This window comes from Peromyscus eremicus, chromosome 6 (assembly GCF_949786415.1).
Source record: "Peromyscus eremicus chromosome 6, PerEre_H2_v1, whole genome shotgun sequence".
Taxonomy (NCBI): domain Eukaryota; kingdom Metazoa; phylum Chordata; class Mammalia; order Rodentia; family Cricetidae; genus Peromyscus; species Peromyscus eremicus.
Genome location: NC_081421.1, coordinates 116,613,581 through 116,631,767, shown reverse-complemented (window position 1 = coordinate 116,631,767; position 18,187 = coordinate 116,613,581). Strand labels below are relative to the sequence as shown.

Below are 18,187 nucleotides of genomic sequence, written 5' to 3'. Positions count from 1 at the left end.
TTACATGTAAGGCTGTGTATGGTATGTGTATGCTTTCTGGCTCAGTGGGTACCAGATACAGTTATTGCAAAGATCAGGGCCTGAGAGGCTGAGTAAGGACTTCGGAGAGTAAATGGACCCTGAAATGATATGCAGATTTTCATGTGGATATGGTCATTCATTTTCATCTCTGGGGAAAAACAAAAACTTCCATACAACTATTAATCAATAAACAGGCTTTGTAAGAACCAAGAACGGGTTTAGATCTCGATCCTTCTAGGACTTGTGTCAACTCACTCAGCCCATATTGAGCCTTAGTCCTGCAAAATGATAATATCTATCCTCGGAAGATTGTAGTAAATATTAAATAAATGCAAATAGGGCCTTACCATGGAGTGTAAGCAGGCAGCCTCTCTTACACTCTATCCTCACTAGTCAGGGAGGCTCTCTAACATCAGCGAGATTTCTAGGGACTGTGTGAGCCTCCCAAACTGAGCTCCACTATACAGGGGAAGGCAGCCCTCAGCTGCAGCCCATTTCCCAAATGGCCCAGTGCTTGAACTTGTTTCCTCTTACCCAGGATATTTTACCCTTTGGAGCATGTGCTTCATACTTCATACTGTTTCTTTTGCCTCTTTGAAAGGGGTGAAGAAACTTTTCAGACTGAGGAAGAAGTCTCTCCAGAGACTGCGAGTTACCTGGGATTTCCCCTCAGTGATACTATGGAAACCCATTCAAATAAAATACCCTACACTCACCAAGAGAGTAGAGTCTTTCCACACAGAACAGAAGCCCATCTGAATTTAATGTTTTCATAATAACTTGCACTTAATGACCAAGGGAGAAGAATTTAGCCTACATTTGTACATCTGATAAATTAGACCCACTGCTTTCCAAGTCTAGAATCACACGTTGGATATAGATTACAACATTCTCAGCAAACCCAACATTCCTGAAATGCAGATTTGGGCTATAAAAACCAGTCATGGGGGACATTCAAAATTCCTGATTAATGAAAAGTGATAAATAAAGCCACTGCTGATGAAGAGAATAATGCATAAAACATATTACTATGTAACAAATGCAGTCAGCTCCTTCCGAAGACAACCATAATGGCATGCATTAAGGTGTGGTTTTGTCCCAGTGTCACAAGTCACCTCAAAGCATGAGTATATGTAATAATTCTTGGGTAAAGACATAAAGGAGAGAAAAAAGCATGGCAAACAAATGAAAAAACAGTGGGATGTTTTAGACAGTGTTTGTTTCTGCCATGCTGGGGATAGAGCCCCCAGCAATGTTCATGTGAGACAAGCACTCTAATTGCTCAGTCACATACCCAGCCCTTCACTCTACTCCTTCGAAGAAAGAGGTAAGATATTCTTGAGTGAAACTCCAAGAACTGATGGCTTTTTTTCTCTCCTTTATGTCTGTGGGACTTTGAACTGGTTGGTTTTCGTTAACTTGACACAATTCAGACATACCTTGGAAGAGGGAATCTTAATGGAGAAAACACCTCTGTAAGACTGGCCTGTAGGCATGTCCTTAGGCCATTTCTTAATACTAAGGTGGGAGGCTCAGCCCCCTTGGGGAGGGGGTGGCCATCCCTGGGTAGATGGTCCTAGGTGGTATAAGAAAACAAGCTGATGTCCCCATTACTCCTCTCTCAAGTGGCAGCATGGGGCCTAGGGGAGCTGGCCCTGAGGTCAGAAGGGCAAGAGAGCTACCCCTGACCCCCACCAGCTGCAACACTCAGGAGAACAGGCCCTACAGCCCACCTGGGCAGCACAATAGAGCCAATCCTGTTGGCAGAGGTGTGGGTGGGCCAGCCCTGTAGTTATGAGCATAGGAGAGCTGTCCCCATTACTCATCTGTCATGTGACAGCATGGGTGGAAAGGTGGGGGGGGGGCAGGTGGGAGGGCTGGTCCTGAGGTCATAAGATCAGGAGAGCTGGCCCTGCTCCTCATCAGCGGCAGCACTCAGGAGAGTGGCCCCTGTGCCATGACTGGGCAACACAGTAGAGCTGACCCTGAAGGTGTGGGTGTGGGAGATCTGACCCGAGGATATGAAATCAGGAGATCTGGCTGCAAGGGGTCAACTCACCAGAACGACGCAGGAGAGTCTGCCCTAGTGGTGAGGACAAGGAAGAGCTGGCAGGCTGACCAACCCTGAACTACCCAGACCCAGAACCAGGATTATGTGTTGGCCCACTCCAACATCCCCCCCATCTGTGGTCTGCTGGTCCTGCAGGCCCAAAGCTGCAGGATCTCCACAGCACAGGGCAACAGCAGGATAACCAAGAGGAATCCCAGTGAGGGCCCAGCATCAACCGTGTAGCAGAAACCAGAGGCCTCGAACCAGACCTTTGTAGTGGTCACTTGCAAGGAAAATATATGGACAAAGGGTTTACTGAATGACTCACTGTGTCACAGTACAGCTTACAGGACGAGACTGATTTTTTTTCCTTCTCTTTTATTTCTCTAAAATTTTATTTTATTTTATTTTATTTGGAGGGGGAGGGGGTTGCAAGGGCAGAGGGTGGATCTAAAGGGATGGAGAAATGAATGGGATGGAGATGCATGAGGTGAAAGACACAAAGAATTGATAAAAAAAAGAAAAGAAAGAGAAAAAGAAAGAAAAAAAGCTGAGCAAGCAGAGCTGCACCCCGGCTTCTGCTCCAGTTCCTGCCTCGCCAAGTTCATCCCGTGCCTGACTTCCCACAGTGATGAACTGTGATCTTACAAGAGAGTTCTAAGCTGATACAAACTCTTTCCTCCCTAAGTTACTTTTGGTCATGGTGTTTTATCACAGCAGTAGAAACCCTAACTGGGACAGACTTAAAACAATTTCTGTTGATTACTACATATGAATAACTACAGTAATGAACGTGTTGGTAGTAAAGTGTGTTTGTGAACTACTGATCTGAAGTCCCACCAAACCCCTTTCCATTATGATACAGAGAAAATTAAACTTTAAACACACTAGCCATACACCATGTAACAGTACCCTACAGGAACAAAGAGAAATCAGCCAACCACCATTAATTTATTCAAAACGCTGCTCAGGTTGTTCCAGAAACCCAGCTTTCATTCCGGGCTGACTGCTAAGCTTACTAGGCATGGGGAGCCACGCTGGCTGAGCAGGTATTGACTGCTGCTCTTTTTCAGGTGTCAAGGCCTGCAGAGTCCCCGCAGGGGTCTACCTCAGATGTCAGAGTGCTGGCCCTGGACTGACTCACACACTTAATTGACAGCAGCCAGAGGCTACATTGGGTTGACTGCAGAAATGTAGCGACAGAGAGGGAATGTGTGGTTTGGAGAAAGCACCACAAACGGCCACAGCCTGCTTCTTCAGCATCTCCGCTTCTCGCCAGACCCCTCCCTTCTTTCCGCCCTCCCTCTCTGGTTCTACAATTTGACAAGTCTGACCTCAGGCAACTCAGTAGGTCCATACCGAGCCCTAGTTTTCGCTCCTGCAAAATGAGAACAGTTCTACTCTCTCTGCCGCCCCTCCTTCCTCTTCTTCCATGCCACAGGACTACCCCTGTGGTGCTGGTTCCGAGGAGAAAGCCAAGGCTGGCCTGCTGTCATCCGGACACCACACCCCGGGATCTCCTGCTTCTGCAACCTGCCGGAGTCCGACCAGCGCAGAGCCTCTACTGTTGCCCCCACTTCTACCCCTGGCCACAGCCTTTACAAAGAGAGAGCCCAAGTTAAGAGCAGACACGAAGCCACTCCAAGAATGGTCTCTGAGACCCTGGTGGAAGTCCAGTTGGCCTCCCGGGGCACAGGCCTCCCAGAGAGAACCCACTCTGGGCTGGGGTGGCATCCTGCACTGGATTCTCGCAGCTTGCTTCCCGGGAAACACAGCTATGGACAGGCAGGACTCTGCTGCTGTCACCTCCAGACCTTGCCGAGGTGACACAGAGAGAGTGTTTCCACCCCAGCCGTGAGCCCCACTGACCTGTGGTCCATGGCGGAGCCCCGGTTGTGCCAAACCGGTGCATCTCGCACTCCGCTCCCCTCTGTGCGCCCTCCATGTCTGGCGCAGGTGTCCTGGCCCCTACCCTCCCGCTTTGTGTCACCTGCTGCTGGAGACATCGGGCTCCCTCCCCGAGCGCCAGCAAGCGAGGTTCACACGACACCTGATGCCCGGGGCAGCGCTGGGCTAGGCTCACCTGCGGCCCAAGACGCGCCGAGGGCGCACCCGAGGGAACAGCGGGGACCCACGGGGAGGAGTCAGGTCCTGCTAGCCGCCGAGGGATGCGACACATCAGCGCAGGGTCACTCTGGGCTCCGAGCCCGACAGGCTCCAGCCATCCTCCCTCCTCTGGCCCCAGCCTCGTGACCCTCGTGACCCTCCTCCCCCCAAGGCTCGAGTTCCCTGCCACGCCCTTTGTGGGACGGCCTTTCTCTGAGACAGGTGGGGAGGGAGGCCGTCTGAAGGAGTGTGGCTGTGGCGCTGTCCTCTCCCATACCTCCAGCAAGCCTGTTCCCTGCGCTCCCACCAAACATCCCCACCCGCTGTCTCTGTGAGCTGGAAAGGGACTGGTGAGGTGGATCACTAGGGGACCATTCCAACAGGTGGCACGGAGCTATCAAGGCGGTGTGGGATACACACTGAAGCTCACCTGCAGTCACGTTCACCTGCCTGCAATGTGAACTCAGAAAATGTAAGGCATCCATCCATCTGGAGCCTTGGATCATCAGTCAAAAGATGGGAAATGAAGGGCGGTCGACTCTCCCCAAGCTAGAGGACAGGCACACAAAGAGCCCTGGGGATCCCTGGGGTGCAATGTGAGTACAAATATGTCAGGCATGGGTACAAGCCTGGAGGGTGGCTTAGTTAGAAAAACACTTGCCTTGCACTCTGGAGGAACTGAGTCAATACCCCAAATCCGTGTGGCACCCACAATCTCAGTCCTGGGGGAGGTCGGAGACAGGAGGATCCCTGAGTTCGTGGGCCAGCCTGTCCAGTCTAATAAGAGACCTTGTCTCACTGGATTCTTGAGTATGACACACCACAGGCAGTCCTCTGGCCCCCACAGGCATGCATGTGCACCAGCATGGCTGTACATAGGTGCACCTTTACACCAACTGGCACACAGTGCCTGCGTGAGAGTGTCAGCTCTTGGAGTTACAGACAGCTGTGAGCTGCTATATGTGTGCTGGGAATTGAACCCGGGTCCTCCGGAAGAGCAGTCAGTGCTCTCAATCACTGAGCCATCTCCCCAGCCACCACACATGCATTTTTTTTAAAGTGCCGGACTAGAGGAACAGCTCAGGCATTACGAGCACTTGCTGCTTTAGCAGAGGCCCCAAGTTTGGTTCCCAGAATCTACGTGGTGGCTTACAACCATTTGTAACTCCAGTTCCAGGATGTCAGGTGCCCTCTTCTGGCCTCTGAGGACACCAAGTAGACACTTGGTGCACATACAAACACGCAGTCAGAACACTTATCTACATAAAATAAAAATAAACCCTTAAAACAAAGCTTGGGAACAGACTTTAAACTGCAACCTTTTCCTCAGGATTCCTTTGAGACATTTAACATTGGTTCTACCGCTTATCAAGAATAGCAGGAACTTTGGTTAATTTTAATTGCAATCACGAGATTTGTTTTTAAATTATTGCTTTATTTTTATTATCTTGGCGGCATGAATCCTTACCTTGCAAGGGAGATAACATAGTGTGACTTTCCCAGGGCGAGGCTTCTCCATTGCACTCCGGATGTGTTGACCCCTGCAATTTCCCCAAATGTGGGGAACTCATCTGCACAAATTGTGGTAGTGGGGGACTGTGTGCATGCTCTTCCTTGAAAAAAAAAAATACTTTTTAAGTTGTAAAATAAGTAAATCTTCCTAACAGGGTATCCCAAAACTATGTCCAGAGCAGACAGACCATTTTGGAAATGAGATCTAGATCAGTTCGCACAGACAACTTATAAACGGAATTATCCTTTCTTGTGTCTTTTTGTGTGAGGAAGTGTTTTTAGTTTTGTTTTTCAATGGAGTGCAAAAAGTTTCTGCTGTTCATTAACCCGAATCCCAAGTGGGATAGCCAAGCTAGATGCTCAGAGGATGTAACTGGCACACTATATTCTCAAGTGCAATTTGGAAGTATAATTTAATCTCTAATGCCCATATGTCTCCATACAGTTTAATGCTGACTTTCCTTTCTGTAGCTGAAGGTATCATTGTAGCAAGAATTTGGAATGCATAATTGTTCAGAAACAACCTGAATTTTGGAGAGGTTTGCAGAAATGAGTGATGGCCCTCCCTTGGCCCTGGTGAAGCTGAGTTATGTCTAGTAGTGAATGAAAAAAGTTCAGCTTTACAGTCAGTTCAAGGAGGCCCAAGTTCCCTTTTATGTAACTCACGGACTTCTTTGTAAGAAGTCGTTTACTCTCTCTTCCTCTCCACTCCCGTTCATGTCTAATCTCTCTACTGAAAGAAATAGTGAATATTGATTAACATGACACATGTAAGTGCTCATATTTTATGTGCTTACAGGTGTCCATTCTTGTCTTTGGTACAATCAAAGCTAATGGAAAAAATCAACCGTGTTCATGAATTGCAAAGACTCAATATTGTTAAAGATATCAGTTTCTACTCAGTTCACTTATAGGTTGGATCCAATCCTAACAGGAATTCCAACAAGCTGTGTTTTAGAACTTAACAAACTGATTCCAAAGCTCATACGGCAATGCAAGGAACCCAGAGAAAGAGTAACAGAACACTCTGTGAAAACAAAATTAGAGATTTACCAAACCCAATACCAGGACTCCTAAAGCTGGCTGAGTGGAACAGTTGTGCGGTACACAAAAAGAATACATCTAAACACTGGAACAGGGTCTAGAAATAGATTCTTATGTATGCATCTGACCTGCTGATTTTTAACAAAACTATCAGGATAATATAAAGGGGGAAATTAACCTCAATCATCAGCATAGTGATGTTATTGGCTCAAGAGAACCCATTTATGGGACTGAAGAGATGGCTGGGGGATAAGAGAGTTTATTGATCTTGCAGAGGGCCTGGGTTCCGTTCTCAGTACCCACATGGCAGCTCCCAACCAACTCCAGGTCCAGCACCAGAGAATCTGACGCCCTCTACTGGCCCTACAGGTGCCTACACACATGCAATTCACATGAACTCATGCAGACACACACACACACACACACACACACACACACACACACACACACACCATGAATAAAAACAAATCTTTAAAAATAATCAGTATACACTGGCATGAAGCCAAAAGAATGACGGCTTTGGCACCAGAGTCAAATACCTGAGTAGACATTTCTGGAAAACAGGGCAGAAGTAGGAAAGAAAAGCAGTTAAGATTCAGTCAGTCAGTCTTGCTTTAACCTTTACCACGTTATAGGTATGTGTTCCTGTGTTCCTGAGCCTGCCGGTATATCATTCTCAAATCAAATAAATGTGAGTGCATTTATACATGCAAAACATATCATACTAATCCTGTGAATGGCTATTCCAAAAGGTAAGCTTTGGAAGTAATTTATATAAATCTCTAAATTGCCATTTTAATTTAAGATTTTGTGTTAGTGTTGCTAGGAAGTGCAAACATACTGTTTGAATATAACCTAATCAACTCCACTGCATTTTCCAGGCATGCCTTGCATAAGAATAATTCTGTCAACAGCACATGACATGTAAGATGGTGGTCCCACAAGATGAAAACAGAGCTGGAACTTTTCCATAGCCTAGTGCTACAGCCATCATAGCATCTTAGCACGATACATCTCTTGGGATGATGCGGATATAAACAAGTTAGCTCTGCTATCAATCATACAAACATCGTCATACTGATGTGGATTGTACACAATACCTGTGGTGGTTTGAATGAGAACGTCCTCCAGAGGCTCATGCATTTGAACCCTTGGTCCCCATTTGGTGACGCTGTTTTGAGATTTATGAGGTATGGCCTTGCTGGAGGAAGTGTGCCAGTGAGGGCAGGCTTTGGGAGTTAAAACCTTGAGGCACTTCCAGTTTGCTCTTTCTGCTTGATGCTTACAGTTCATATGTGAGCTCTCAGCTTCCTCCCCCAGCTACCATGCCTACCTCTGCCTCCACCCTGCTGTGATGGACTCCGATCTTCTGGAGTGAGGGTCAAAGCAAACGCTTCTCTAAGTCACCTTGGTCATGGTGTTTGGTCATAGCAATAGAAGAGCAATTAACACAACATCCGAAAGTGAAAAATGACGAAGTTGCTGTCATTCACCGTATTTTTGTTGTGTATTCTATTTATGAAGAAAGGTTAACTGTAAAATAGACTTAGGAAGACTCCTTTTTGTGGGCTTTCCAAAGAGGGCATCAATATCAGAGGCGGTGGCAGCTCAGTGCATATTATCATCCTTGAAAGCCATCTTGTAGGACGAGGTTTTCAAATGAAGTCAAAGAAAATGATGATCTTGACCGTGTATAATCCTGGGTTTGTGTGTGTTTTGTCTTCATTTTTAACAGAGAGTGAACAACAACAACAAATAGGAATATTTTGCACAGTAAGGGTGTAGAGAAAATGTTTTGTACGGCTGCACAGAAGCTTGTTATTATTTTACTACTATTGAGATTTTGCATTGTTTCCTTCTTTTAATTATTTTATTATAAAATGACTGCAAAATAGTGATATTACATGTGATTGAAAGAGTCTTTTGCATAATTTTTATTTATTTTCTGAGAATAGACATGTACAACATACTTAGATCATAACCATCCCTCCATTACCTCCCTACCACCCTCAACTTCCTGTTCTCTTCTTTGTCATCTTTATAACTCACTGAGTCTAGTTAATGCTGTCTATAACATGCATGGGTGTGGGACCGTGCTCTGGAGCATAGACAGCCGACCAGTGGGTACACACACAAAGAAGCATAGTCTCCCTCCACAGCCATCGCATGCCAGAGATCTAGAACGGCCTAGAACAGGCTCTGGAAATGCCTGTGAGAGATCAAACAGAACAGGTTAAGTGAGACGGGAAGAGGCCCCCTAACTGTACGCAGCATCAGCCGTGGACCTGGGTCCTAAACTCAATAAACAGGAGGAAGTGAGCTGAGGCTCTGGCATATGTCTCTCTCTGCTTCCTTCCTGACTGTGGGACCAACAGACCAGCTGCCTCAGCCCCTTCCCTGCTCTGACAGACTGTGACACACTCCAGCTGTGACCCAGATTAAACCCTTCACTCTCAAACTGCTTTCGTGAGAGTATTTTTATCACAGAGAAAGGAAAATTAACTAATTATTACAGATATACATGCTCATGATTACATTTCAAATAATTTAAAGATGTAATTTTCCAAATTAGACAGCTTCAGGTACAGCACACCAAACTGTCCAGAAGTGGGAGGAGACATTGGCTAGCCTCGGGGGTGGGAGAATTATCATTTGGCTGAATCTATGACTTGTGCCCTCACATGACAAAACTATTTAACACGGATTCTATTTTAAATCCGAAACTGTCTACTTGGCTGACATAAGAATCACTTCATTCTCTCCTCCAACTCCCTCTCCCTCTTCCCCCCTTCTCTCCCTAACAGAAAGTTCTTTGTGAGGACCAGGACTGGCTGAGGAGCCTACCTGAGATCTACAGGGAGGGCTCACCCCACTTTTTCTGGCTTACTCTGAGGGGAGCACTGTCACCCCACACTGACATTTGGAAAGTTTAGTTTGTCAACAACATTTGTCTAGACAATAACAAACTTAGGCTTAAATATAATTTCCTTACTTTAAATGCAGTATTATCACTTTAAAAACATTCAAAGTGCCCTAAAAGTTTTTTTTTAAAAAAAAAAAAAAAAAAACAATTAGACATATCTGGTGTTCGCCAAAGCTCAACGCCCGCTCACACCAAAGCCTCTCACCAGTGGTAGTGGCTCTCCACCACAGCCGTTTCCGGGCAGAGAGCGAGAAGTCTCACTTTGTTTCCTCCCGGGCTCCTGCACTGGCCTCTCTGGAGACACATGCTATCTACACAGCACAGACCAGATCATGTGCAGGGACAGACAGGGCCTGAGTCATTCTGAGTCCCCACTGGACTCAACGGCTCCGCAGAAGAGATGAGATGCCTCCTTCCTCTTATTCGCTTTAGTGGAACACACATTCCAATGCCTCACCAAAGCCTTTTTAGATTTACCTTTTTATAACCACCACGATTGGGCTGAGGAGCTGATTCTGTCAATAAAATGCTTACTTAAAAACGTGAAGGCGGCCGGGCGGTGGTGGCGCACGCCTTTAATCCCAGCACTCGGGAGGCAGAGCCAGGTGGATCTCTGTGAGTTCGAGGCCAGCCTGGGCTACCAAGTGAGTTCCAGGAAAGGCGCAAAGCTACACAGAGAAACCCTGTCTCAAAAAAAAAACAAAACAACAACAACAAAAAAAAAAAAACGTGAAGGCCTGAGTCTGACCCCCAGAACCCCCTAAAAAGGCCAGGCATGTGGCGTGTGCCTGTAATCCTGGTGTTGGGGAGGCAAAGAGGGATGTGTTCCTAGGGCTTTCTGGTCAACCAGTCCAGCCTACTTGATGAGATTCAGGCCAGTGTGAGAGCCTGTCTCCAAAAAGCAGATGGCTGGCTAGTGAGGAACAAGGTCCAAGGTTGTCCTCTGCCTCTACACACACACACACTCACACACACACACACACACACACACACACACACACACGCACACACACACACCTATACACACAGGAACATGCACATATGGGTGTTTATACATACACACACCATATTAGAATTGGTTCTTTCCCTCAGAGGAAATTGAGTTTACTGTACAAAATCTGACAAGTTAGAGAGAAGATTGATTTTCAAGCTTTGCCCCCTGGTCAGGTGTCTCCATCTGATTTTCTCATTTCTGAAGCTGAGAATTCACTGGGGGATGTTCCCCTGTTCCTTCTGCCATAGGCTAAGACAGTTTCCCAGGAACCTAGAAGTGATCCCAAAAGGTCAAAGGTCAAACATGGATACCCTTTCCTTCTCACCTGCCCTCTCTCCCAAGGACACTGATGTAAATAACAGTACAAAGATGCTCTTCACAGCCCTCCATTCTGAGCTCTTTAAAACACAAAACAGAAAAAATCAATCTTGTCTCTAACTTGTCAGATTTTCTACGGTAAACTCAATTTGAAATTTCTCTAGGCGTCCTTATTTTCTTTTGTAACCTCTTGACTCACTACATCTTCACTTAACTAGCAAACTAAAACTAATTTTGAGTATCTTCGAGTCTGAGGCAAATTTAATCCGTGTCCCCTGAGAGTACATAGGTGTTCATTAGTCATCCTGCCCTCTCTTCTGGCCACTCCCACTGAAGAAAGGATTCTGTCAATCATGAATCTGCAGCAGGAAGAAATAACTAATCACTTCCCTTTTCTTTTTTTACTTTCTTGGTATTGTGACTTTTGACTCATCCATTGGGGTGTGTCTAAAGATGACAGCAGGAACCACGTCTCAATCAAATCACAAGGTTATTTGTTCTTAAATGCAGTTATTGTATTGTTGGGAAATTTTTAAAAGGAGAATATATCATTTGAAGGAATTTTTTTAAAGCCTTTGTTAATTTCTCTTGCATTTATTTTCTAGAATCAGCAATTATATATATTTGCATACACCATATGAATGTATATATAATCTAATATATGAGTGCATCAGGAGCTGTGCTGGATGATATTCATTTAAAGGAGTGAGATATTACCACAGCCTTAAAGTCAAGAAGGGAGGTGCCACATAAAGTGGCCATAGCTGCACATTGTTTTACTCAGATGGAAGAGTAGGAAAGAGTGACTAATTCTCCTGTGTGTTTGTGTGGCTTTGCAAAGGAGATGGCATCTGAGCTGAGCCCTGAAAGATGAAGAAGGACCTCATGAAGCAGTGAAGATGGAGAAAGGTACGCAGACTGAGGCAGAAATAGAAGCAACACCACCGTGTCCAGAGGAAAAGCCTTCCGTGGGTGCCAGCAGGAGCCACTGGGGACACATTCTCTCCTGAGACAGGATGTCAGAACTGCCTAAAACCAAGTGATGAACATGTCACGGCTGCCTGTTGTTTCTTTTTCATTCAATATTATGTCTACTTTAGTCAACAGTGACTTTACACATTTTTAAATTGACATAAATATGAATACATTGTGGAGCAGAAAGTCAAACTCTCAAAAAATTAATCTTTGTGTGAATGGGGTCATACACCTGGTGCCCACAGGGAGACTGGACAGTTTCAAGTCTCCGGCTGTCACCTCTCACCTCACTGTGCGAGCACAGGATGTGCCCACTGGGGTCTTGACTTGGGTCCTCACACTTAGATGGCAAGTGTTCATTCCTTCAGCCTACTGCCTTTACCCCTGAGCCATCATGCCCCTGGGTTTCTAGAGGTGGATTAAAAGTGCTGGACTAAAGCTGGGTTGCACTGTGACGACGATGCCGGAAATGGGGTAAGAAGGTGTCTGGTACCTGCCAGCTGTCTTTCGGGTCACAGTCAGAGTTTTGTACACGTTTTTATATACACATGGAGATGTGCAAAAGGTGATGTTAGGCTCGGATCCCTGATTTGGAACACTACATGGCAACTTAGAAAATAAACTAGAGGAAAGAAGACGGGCCGTGTCGGGCACCGCTGTTACTAGCTAGGAGACAGATGAGGCCATCTGAAATAAGGAAAAGGCAGAAGGCAGCTTAGAGGAGATTTCTCTTCAGAGACATATTCAGGGAGGAAAAACGTTAATACTTAGTAGTAGGTTGCCTGTGGGCAACAGAACAGGAATCAGGGATGATTCTTGGATTTCTAGTTTTGCCAACTGAAGGACAGGGATGCTACTACCTAGAGGAGGAAAAAAATGGGGCTAAAGAGAAGGCTCAGAGACCGTCTCCGTCTTGCAAGTGTTAGGACCTGTGCTGGAATCCCCAGGATCCATATAGAGCTGGTTGTGCTGGTCCACACCTGTAATCCCAGTGTTCCTACCTATAAAAACAACCAAGGATGGAAGGCGGGGACCAATACCTGGGGCTGTCTTCTGACCTCCATATATGCATGGTGGCACTACACACACACACACAGAGAGAGAGAGAGAGAGAGAGAGAGAGAGAGAGAGAGAGAGAGAGAGAGAGAGTTGAGATTTAAAAATTTATCTAAAGATTCTAAATTAATCTTGGCTCTGCTAAGCTGTGGCATCTATGGTAAGTCCATCCATCCATCCATCCATCCATCCATCCATCCATCCATCCGTCCATCCATCTGTCCATTCTACAGAGGGAGTTCTAGGACAGTGAGTTCTGTCATACACATAGCTCTTTAGACCATTCGTGGCGGTCAGCTGCATTACTTTCTGAATTTTACCAGGTTACAAATTAGCAGTTCTAATTTGTATTTTTAGAGAAAAGAAAGAAAGAAAAAGCCTGGAGAGACGAGCTTCTGTCAATCGTGGAGGGCCCATCGCCCTCCTTACAATCAACAGGGAGTCACGCTTTCCCTCTGAGACATGTATTTCCAGCTTGAGTCAAACTCTATACAATAAATTACTTTGACGAAAAAAAAAAAAAATGCACCACAGTAGTCAGGGACGTCCAGGACAACTCGAATGCAACTTCCGCTCCACACCGCAATTTTACCCAGGTTCTAGGTGCACCCGCTCCCTGCAGTGGAGTCAGGTGGCTGGCCTAGGGGCTGCCCACCCGCCCCACAGGACGCCACTTTGAGTAACGCAGCAGTGGAGGGTGCAAGGCAACGCATGGACCTGGGGTCAGTTGGGAGCACTGCCCTTAAAAGACAGGAATCGCCAGCGCTTTCCTTGCTGCCTGGAAACTGCCGGCTTCTCCGGGGTTACGTTGCGTGACGTCACACATGACAACCAATTACAAGCCTTGTATGAAAAAAATTGTTGAGAGCCGGTACGGTATTGGTGAAATAGGTTTGTCAATCTCAGCAAAAGAGCTTCCCCGGCCGCCCTCACAACACACACACACCTCTTAGCAACGGACGCGTCCTAGCAACACCCGCCAGGCTGTTGTTGCTGGAGATTTGAGATTTATTTTTCGGAGCGAGAAGAGTCAAGCTCCCGTCTCCAACCCTCAGAGGAGCTTTTCTCCCGGGTACTGCCAAGAGGCTGCTTTCTTTTCCCTTTAGTGGTTCCAGGTAAGGGCGGTTCAGAATGGAAAAGGAGGCGTGGGTGAACTAAGTATCTCATTACCATTTCAAGGGCGTTCGGAAACCTCCCGCAATGTGCTAGTGGCAGGGAAGTCTACGAAACAAGGAAAGACTGTTTTCACTATTTTCAAAAAGCTTCCAGCCCAAGCCAGTGAGACAAAACAGCTATGAGAGAGCAGTTAACGGCGATCTAAGAACGCTGGGAACAGAGAGCAGATACTGTCTGGTTCTTGCTCTTGCATTGCCTGGCACGCAGCAGGAGCTCAATAAATTATGCATAAATGAATATGAGAATGACATGGTCCTGGTTACTCATCTACACGCGGGCTGAAGCGGATAACTGGGGGATGGGAGAGGGCTAACCAAGGAAGATGAAGAGAGATGATGAAGTCTTTGAAGGAAGTTCTCGTTTCATTTCCCCTAGTGATTACTATATGTGGGACCTAATTGCTGCTCAGTGCGGTTTCTTCCCCCCCCCCCCCTCGTAGTACGGCATCCTGAACGCTGAGTGGATCCACAGCAACCCCTCAGGCAGTATGTTTGAGAACCCGGGTCAGCTCCTCACTGTATCACTGCAATGTGTCAGAACAAGACTGATTGAGGCTCAGTGAGAAAGCAGGCCACCCGTGCAGGATTATCTTCTGATAAATGCTTCTAAAATCGCAAAAACCTTCTAAAATGCAAAATCCACTCTTCGGAAGTAGAAAAGGCTTGGGAAATTTGCATTTCAAGTGACGTCGATCTTATACTGGAAGAGCGTGTTTTTGTATAGGGAAGTGATTTGACATTTTATGCACATATAAATAGCAATATTCATTGTATAAGATATGCAATGAACAGTAATGGTGGTAGTATTAGTAGTATTAATGTGTGTGCATGTGCCGGCACACCAGGCGGATCTCTGTGAATTTGAGGCCAGACTGGTCTACAGAGCGAGATCCAGGACAGACATCAAAACAACACAGAGAAACCCTGTCTCGAAAAACAAAAAATTGTTTGAGTAGAAAGTTCAGGGCTGAGGAGAAAACTTTACTGGCTAAATGTCACAGTGTGAGGAGATTGGAGGGATAGCTCAGCGGTTAGGATCACTTGAGCCCCTTGTAAAGGATCCAGCACCACGTGGTAGACACAGTCAACGGTAACACCAGTGCCAAGGGATCTGATTCCCTCTTCTGAACTCCACGAGCCCAGACATGGGTTTGGCACACATATATACGTGCAAGTAAAACACACATGCGTAATAAAAATAAATAGTTTTAATTGAGGTGTGTTAACACACACTTGTAATCTCAGCACTTGTGAAGCAGAGACGGGAAGATCCCTTAGGCTTGATACTCAGCCAGCTTAGGCTATGCGGTGAACTCCAGGCCAGCGAAAGACCCTGTCTCAAAAAATAGTGATGATAAGTAGACAGTGCCTAAGGCGTGACATCCAAAGTCGTCCCGTGGCACACACAAACATTCCCCTGTACACACCAGGGGAGGGGGAGGGGAGAGAAAGGAAGGGAAAGGAATAGAAATTTCTAAAAAGTCAGAATCATAAAATATTGATCAAAGCATAAATTGTACCTTTTTTGATGAACACCACGGCTTTAAATAGTTCTATTTGTGTGCTGACTAGTTTTATGTCAACTTGACACAAGCTAGAGTCATCTGAAAGGAGGGAACTGCAACTGAGAAAATTCATCAATAAGTTCTGTCTGTAGGACATTTTCTTTTTTTTTTTTTTTGGTTTTTCGAGACACGGTTTCTCTGTGTAGCTTTGCGCCTTTCCTGGGACTCACTTGGTAGCCCAGGCTGGCCTCGAACTCACAGAGATCTGCCTGGCTCTGCCTCCCGAGTGCTGGGATTAAAGGCGTGCGCCACCACCGCCCGGCTATAGGGCATTTTCTTAATTAGTGATGGATGGGGGAGGGCCCAGGCCATTGTGAGTGATGCCATTCCTGGGCTGGTGATCCTGGATTCTATAAGAAAGCAGGCTGAGCAAGCCATAGGGAGCAAGCCAGTAAGCAGGACCCCTCCATGGCCTCTGCATCAGCTCCTGCCTCCAAGTTCCTCCCCTGTTTGAGTTCCTGTCCTGAGTTCCTTCAGTGATGGACTACAATGTGGAAGTGTAAGCCAAATGAACTCTTTCCTCTCTAACTTATTTTTGGTTGTGGTGTTTCATCACAGCAATAGGAACTCTAATTAAGGTATATTTGTAATGAAACACAGAAATCTGAGGGGTGGTGTAGTGTGGAGGTTGAGAGTATGCCCACTGCTCTCCATGACCCCTCATCAGTGACCTGACCCTTCCGGGCCTCATAAAATATGGATGAAAAATGACAGTAATAATAACACACAACTAAGATTAAGCTCACAGAAAAGCCAAGGCAGAAGCATCTTACACTTAAAGCCAGTGTGGACAGGCAAACAGGGAAATCCTGTCTCGAAAAAAAGTCTATTGAATTTAAAATGCACATGAAATGCTTCAAACTGCCTGGCATCCACACCTGTAAGTGTGACTTATAATTATTACGATTTAAAAATACACACATTGGACTTTCAAGGCTCAACATGAAAAGTGCTTGCTGTGCGAAACTGAGCAGTTGAGTTCAGTCCTAGAACCCACATAAAGTTGGACAGAGAGAAAGACTGCCAAAAGGGTCAGTGGCCCACATGCCACCCTCCTTCCCCCACTTTGTGCATGCACACACATGCACAGTGATGTTAAATAATGTTTTCAGTGCATGCAAGAAAGATATTTATAGGTGAACACACAGATAACCACACTTTGGTCAAGATTTTGTAATGAAGGGACTAGATAAAAAAAAAAAGATGATGTTTTAGCCATCAGCTACAAAATAATGCTCAATCTGTGTTGATGATGATTTGTTAAAATAAGACAAGCCTCTGAGGTGACAGAGTTAATAATGGTTCAATTTTTATTACTTTTACTGAGCCCCATAGTCACCTTTTGAGGTAGATTTTATTATCCCCACTATACAAAGAAATAGACAGAGACTAAGAAGGTCTGTAGTGTGCCAGGACCATTCAGCTAAAAAGTAGAGACTGTAAATCTTGGTGCATAGACGCCTGAAATCACACCTGTACTGTAGCCCAGGCTGGTCTCCGACGCATGGCAATCCTCCTGCTTCAACTCCCAAGAGCTCTAATTATAGCTATGGCCACTATACCTGACACCAAAATCACACTTTTAACCATTTAATAGGACGAGTCTATGGTAGGCATCTTGACAGGGATTTAAAGTCATGGGATGACCTTGTCCAGTGCTACATCCTGTCAAAGTACCCTGGGACGGCACAAATAATATCCCATATGCTAAGATGGGAGTACGACTTAAATTATATCCATTTTAAAGCTCTGCGCGGATATGTGTGCTGTGGGCCTGACGCGTCCCATGGACTTTAATCTCATCTGTGTAGCCAAGACACCTGTGAGGAGACAAAGAACAAGGCAGCACTGAGCAACCACAGAGAATGAGCCCTCAGGGAATCAGGGACAGCGATGAGACACCCCAGCCAATGCTCCATAGGAACAGGGTCTCACCAATCACATTGCTGTGGCAGTAACACCTTTAGTCACAGTACGCAGCTAATCCCGAGTTCCTACTGACAATGTTAGTGACAATGTTCACTGAATCAAAATGCTTCATGCCTGGAAGTGTAAACGAGGACTTGACATGGTATCTCTTTTTGTAGCCTACATCAGAGCAATGGCACCAAAGCCACAAAAGAGCCCCAAGGGCCAGAGAAAGGGCCAGGGTGGCAAAAAGAAAATCAAACCATCAATACCAGGTAGGACCGCTTTTTTGCTTAATGAGATTTTTTTTATGGGTTATTTCTTTTTTTGTGTGTGTGTGTTATTATGTGTTACTGTATGTTGTTGTTTACTATGTAGTATAGACTCTGGCATGACCTACCAAGTAAAATGAAATACTTTTGCCTATTATAAAGTCAGAGAGACATTAAATGGAAGTTAATCGTTCCCCACTTGCTTTACTACAATGTTAATGAAATGCCACAGTACATACATCACTAAAGAGAAAGACAGTTACCTGCT

The 18,187-nt window shown here is 45.7% G+C and overlaps 1 protein-coding gene and 1 non-coding gene across 3 annotated transcripts in view; both read left to right on the top strand.

The window, feature by feature from the left end:
- Nucleotides 1-5,637: 5,637 nt before the first annotated feature.
- Nucleotides 5,638-5,794, top strand: LOC131913971 (U1 spliceosomal RNA). Its single transcript, XR_009380037.1, has one exon. It is a non-coding gene; the product is annotated as a U1 spliceosomal RNA (small nuclear RNA).
- Nucleotides 5,795-13,914: 8,120 nt separating this feature from the next.
- The window catches only part of Dnai3 (dynein axonemal intermediate chain 3), a 65,488-nt gene continuing 61,215 nt past the window's right edge, over nucleotides 13,915-18,187 (top strand). For both annotated transcript variants that reach the window (XM_059266394.1, XM_059266393.1), the window contains exons 1-2: nucleotides 13,915-14,114; nucleotides 17,827-17,922. In XM_059266394.1, coding sequence (XP_059122377.1) covers nucleotides 17,841-17,922 — 82 coding nt within the window. In that variant the 5' untranslated portion in view covers nucleotides 13,915-14,114; nucleotides 17,827-17,840. The remainder of the gene's footprint in view (nucleotides 14,115-17,826; nucleotides 17,923-18,187) is intronic.